This window comes from Helianthus annuus, chromosome 17 (genome assembly GCF_002127325.2).
Source record: "Helianthus annuus cultivar XRQ/B chromosome 17, HanXRQr2.0-SUNRISE, whole genome shotgun sequence".
Taxonomy (NCBI): Eukaryota; Viridiplantae; Streptophyta; class Magnoliopsida; order Asterales; family Asteraceae; genus Helianthus; species Helianthus annuus.
Window position 1 is genome coordinate 39730683 of NC_035449.2, and position 5575 is coordinate 39736257.

Consider the following 5575-nt stretch of genomic DNA (forward strand, 5'->3'; position numbering starts at 1 on the left):
CATATTCCTATTCCTATATATAATATAATAATTTTTATCATGTATTCAGATTATTATTAACATAGAAAAGTATAACATTTAAGTTGATAATTAAGAAAAAAATGCATAAAAAGGAAAAAAATATATATAAAGGCAACTGATGATTGCGTTTATACTCACGGAGAGACCATTCATTTGTCACATAAGAGATAAAAGAACTCGAATAGTGGTGACTTTGATGATAGACTAAAGTTTAATGATAGTCAACATAGGTTGTTGCGTGAACCCTTTGGCAACAAGGTGTGCTTTATACCTAGTAACCACGCTGTGGCGATCTGTCTTCAACCTGTTCAGTCAACAACATTTGTACACTACAAGAACAGGGCACCTTTAGCGGCGACGGTTGTCGCCGGTATTGACCCCTTTTGTCGCCGCTATTGATATTAGCGGCGACATGTCACCGGTAAAGCGTCGCCGGTATTGCTGGGCCGCTATTGACCGGTTGTCGCCGGTAATGATTGCTGTCACCGGTATTGATGCTGCACTTTTAGCGACGACAGATGTCGTCGCTAACAGTGTCGCCGGTGTTGACTTTCGTCGGTAAAGGGAGAAGAGCAATAGCGGCGACACGTGTCGCCGCTAAAAGTCTGTTTTTTTTTTAATACAGCAGCTGTATATACAGCTGCCCAGCCAGTTTTACGGCCGAAAAAACAAAACCTGCCTATTTTTAAACAACGCAAGCATACGCAATGAACATAATCAACATATACTAAAGGTAATATAATTAAAAACTACGTTTAATTGAGTTGTACATTATATCCTACAACGTTTAATTAAATCCAAAGCATACATTAAAAACAAGTCACTCATCGTCATCGTTATCGTTGGGTTCATCGTCGGATTCATTATCGAATAAGTTGTCAGAATCGTAGTCTTTTGACTTTCCTTTTCCTTTTCCTTGTGAAGCAAGATAGTTGTTAAGTTGGTTCAAAAATGACGGGGTTTGGAACAAGCTGTTAACAAAATCCTACAATAATAGATAGCAAAACGTATATTAGCATATTAATTAACGTTACCAACATATATTTAACAAGGAAACATGCGTTCGTTTGTCATTTTTTAAATTGCGCAGTTTACCTCGGAAAAGGGTTCTTGCGTCCGAGCTTGCGAAGACGACATGTTAGATGACGAGTGCGAGGACGTGTTGGAAGAAGGTTTAGGCCCCATCCCGCGGTACCATCCTCGCCGCTCACCCAACGCTTCCTGATACGGGGCAATTGGCGGACCCTCACCGCTCCATTCACTAGTGGCATGTTGTATGTTCCGCTGTATTTTACGAAGATGATTAAATATATGTATGTGTATATATATATATATATATATATATATATATATATATATATTTGTTATAGAAAATAATACTTAAAAGAAATACTTACGTAATTTTGTTCAGCAACCGGATCAACCCAATTCCCTTGATTGTCCGTGTGGGTTTTAGCATACGTAGGTACCCAATCCATATCCTGTTTAACATTAAACTTAGATTAGACATTAAATAAACAAAAGCTTACACACACACGCACACATACATAAAACATTACATTTTTATAGGCGGTGCTACCGTACGAAGATGTCCCCCCACGGTATGGGAATTGTTGTTTCTCGCGTACTAGTGTGTTGGCCTTGCTTCTTTTAATATATTTTTCTTCCCGGAAACCTTCGATGGTTCTCAACCAGTTATCATAGGGCATATCCTTGGGATGGAATGCCCTTGCACTCTCAAGATCATTGTATCCTCCCTTGCTCTTAAATAATTTTTTAGCATCGTACTTGCGGTCAGAGTACCGCTTCATAAGCACAGCCCTAATGCCACCCGTCAAGTTTTTGGCCTCTATATCACGTTCCACTTCATCAAAATTGAAATTTTCCTACAAATTAAATAAAAAAGTTAAAATATCATATATAAATTAGATTTGCATGTGCTTAAATATTTAATAAAATTTTATGCATATAAGTTATTTACCCGTAAGTGGTTCATGAGGGCATCCTTGTAATGTTGTTCAACGTTATCCCATCCATTGTGAAGTATGTGTTTGTTGTTGCGTCTTTAGTAGGTACACCTGTCTGCCACAATTGCTTAAGCTCATCCACTAACGGTCTAAGGAAAACGTCCATGTCTTTCCCCGGTGATTTAGGGCCAGGAATCAACAAGGTCAACATGAATGTGGACTCTCGCATGCATAGCCAGGGAGGCAGATTATATGTGGTTAGTATAACCAGCCACGTGCTATGAGTCGAGGATCCACTACCGTTGTTAAAGGGATTAAAACCATCAGCTGCAAGCCCTAAGCGAACATTTCGTGGCTCCATCGCGAAGTTTGGGTACATTTTATCAAAGTCTTGCCATGCAGATCCATCAACTGGATGACGCATAGTCCCATCTTCCGATCGTCCGGTACTATGCCATATCATATCTTTCGCTGTGTGCCTTGAACAATACAAACGTCGTAGTCTAGGCGTCAAAGGAAAGTATCGCAACACCTTACGAGCCACCTTCGTGCCTTTTGTGTCTTTATCGACCCATCGACTCTCATTACAAACGGGACAATTTTGCAAGGACTCGTTTTCTTTCCAAAAGAGAGCACAATCATTTGTGCACACATCTATCATCTCATATGCCAAACCAATCTTCTTAAATGTCTTCTTAGCTACATAATACGAAGGGGGAATCTTGTTGCCTTCTGGCATTGACTCTCGCAACAACGAGAGGAGTCGATCTACTCCTTCATTTTGAAAATGGTACGTATCCTTTATATTCAAAAGCTTTGCTAAAAAGTCGATAGAAGAAAACTTAGTACAACCAGGATATAATTCTGTTTCAGCTTCCTTTATCAGGTCTTCAAAATCATCAACAACACCGCTACTATCTCCATTCGAGTTCTCTTGGTTAAGGTATGTATCTTCTTCCATACGCTCCCCCCTAATGTCTTCAATAACGTTTACCATACCGTCTTGTGGCGCAACATCGTTTATTTGTGCAATTGGAGTCGTGTCCCTGTGATAGGTCCACGAAGTGTATTCCTTCCAAAACTGTTAATACGCAAATGGTATTTCATTTCTGCCATAGTTATTAAGCCGGAATTTTTACATTGGGTACACGAACATCTAACTTCATCGTGGTTTTTTATCACTCTTTCACACATCTCGATAAATGACTCGAGTCCTTGCTTGTAGTGAGGTGAATGACGTGGGGAATCAATCCAACTTTTATCGATAGGCATTATGCAACTGAAAGAAAATCTAATTTAGGATTAACAAGACAAGGGTAGGCTGCTAAACCCACTTTTTGAACACTTTATCTCATATGTGAATGTGTATTACATGATTGTTTGTTTAAGAAAAATTCGGCAGCATTTCCTCTTAGCTCCCAAGTATATATGTAATGATATATATACCCGAGGAGCAAAGAGAAAATGATAACCGGATCCTTCTTAAACAAACAATCATGTAATACACATTCACATCCTAAATGAGATAAAGTATTCAAAAAGCAGTCCCAAGAAAACGGGGACAACCCGAAATTAATTTCTAAATCAATTTCGGGCGGGTATTTCTAAGCTCGCTATGTTTAAAATGATTAATTCAAACACGGGCACAATTTTTTAAGCTTGTTATGTTCTTAATGATTGTTTTAAATTTTGGGCGGAGTGTTATGTTTTAAATCATGATTTCAATTTCGATCGGGTGTTTTCTTAGCTCGTTATGTTTGAAATGATGATTTCAATTTTGGCGGGTATTTTCTATGTTCGTTATGTTTTAAATGATGATTTTAATATAAAGAGGCATTTCCTAACTAATATATATTTGTCAAATACACCTATATTATACTTCTATGTTCGTTATGTTTTAAATGATGATTTCAATTTTGGCGGGCATTTCCTAACTAATATATATTTGTCAAATACACCTACATTATACATTTGACATACAAACATTCATCCTTACATACACATTTGCATACTTTATACAAACATACATACTAACATACACATTTTTCACCAACATACTAACATACACCTACATAAATACATTCATTCATACACTTACATACCCACATATATTCTTACATACACCTAAATACACAAATAAATAGAGTTTCATATACTCATTTTCTCCAAATACACCTACATTATACATTTAACTAAAAATTATACAATTTCTAAACTAAAAACAATACAATTTACATCCTAAACTAAAAATTATACAATTTCTAAACATATTTACATCCTAAACTAAAAATTATACATACTAACATACACATTTTAGAATTATACATACTAACATAAGTCGTCAAAATTATACATACTAACATACACATTTTTCACCAACATACTAACATACACCTACATACATACATTCATTCATACACTTACATTCCCACATACATGCTTACATACACCTACATACACAAATACATAGATTTTCATATACACATTTTCATCAAATACACCTACATTATACATTTGACATACTAACATATACCTACACTATACATTAAAACAAACAATAATTCATTTACATACAAATATACATCTTTACATACACCTACATACACAAATACATACACCTACATATACTCATTTTCACCAAATACACCTACATTATACATTTGACATACTAACATATACCTACACTATACGTTAACACAAACAATAATTCATTTACATACAAATATACGTCTTTACATACACCTACATACACAAATACATACACCTACATATACTCATTTTCACCAAATACACCTACATTATACATTTTCACAAACATTTACATACATACATATATTCTTACATATACATTTACATAACTAAACAAAAAATTATACAATATCTAAACTTTGAAAAAACTCATATAAAACTAACCGTAATTTCAAGCTTTCAAGTAGATATAGACCGCGGAGACGAGGTGGTGACCGGAGAAGTGATGGTGGTGACCGGAGAGGTGATGGTGGTGATCCGAATTTTCTTCCATAAACATAAGTATACACAAAAACGAGCAAAAATTAAAGTCTATAACATGTAGATAACAAAATATAGAAGAGATTTAACAAAAAAAACAAGTTAAACTAACCGATTTGGTGAAAAAAGGTGGTTCTCCGGCGGTAAGGTGAAGAGTTTGGGGGAAAAAGTGAAGAAGGAGGGAAGAAATGGCGCTGTATAGGGAGTTTACGGAAAGACTTTTACCGGCGACGCCTTGTCGCCGCTACTGGTTCTTTTGTCGCCGGTATTGGGTTAACCAGGGTTAACCAGGATAAGATTTGTGTGGCTGGGGTTTAAAGTGGGACACCTACCTTTAGCGGAGACAGGGTGTCGCCGCTATTAACCCTAACGCGTCGCCGGTATTGCCTCTTTTATCCCCAACCGTTAGATCAGAATAATGATCAACGGCTGGGGTTGGGTTTGACGCAGATCGACCAATAGCGGTGACAAATGGCCTGTCGCCGCTAAAGGTGTCGCCGCTAAAACTGGTCTTTTCTTGTAGTGGTATTAGGGACATAGGGAACCAAGGACCATGTTCCGTTCTTGCGAAGTGCTTC

General features: G+C 36.8%; 1 protein-coding gene and 1 long non-coding RNA gene across 2 annotated transcripts; both read right to left on the minus strand.

Annotated features, from left to right (window-relative positions):
• Positions 1 to 792: 792 nt before the first annotated feature.
• Positions 793 to 1763, minus strand: LOC110921741. The gene is made up of 4 exons (XM_022166088.2): positions 1581 to 1763; positions 1419 to 1502; positions 1117 to 1305; positions 793 to 1006 (listed from the first exon to the last, which is right to left on the minus strand). The coding sequence occupies exons 1-4, from the start codon at positions 1728 to 1730 to the stop codon at positions 842 to 844; spliced, it is 588 nt and encodes a 195-aa protein (XP_022021780.1). The 5' UTR covers positions 1731 to 1763; the 3' UTR covers positions 793 to 841.
• A 1394-nt stretch (positions 1764 to 3157) lies between these two features.
• Positions 3158 to 5141, minus strand: LOC110925719. Its single transcript, XR_002584688.2, has 3 exons — positions 5110 to 5141; positions 4902 to 5003; positions 3158 to 3267 (listed from the first exon to the last, which is right to left on the minus strand). It is a non-coding gene; the product is annotated as an uncharacterized LOC110925719 (long non-coding RNA).
• Between the last annotated feature and the right edge of the window lie 434 nt (positions 5142 to 5575).

Excerpts from the sequence above, each read along its gene's own strand:
- LOC110921741 (XM_022166088.2), bottom strand. The coding sequence starts at position 1,730 with ATGCCCTATGATAACTGGTTGAGAACCATCGAAGGTTTCCGGGAAGAA. Across the intron at positions 1,503-1,580 it reads GTAGCACCGCCTATAAAAAT|GATATGGATTGGGTACCTAC; the intron begins GTAATGTTTTAT and ends AATGTTAAACAG. Across the intron at positions 1,306-1,418 it reads CGGTTGCTGAACAAAATTAC|CGGAACATACAACATGCCAC; the intron begins GTAAGTATTTCT and ends CGTAAAATACAG.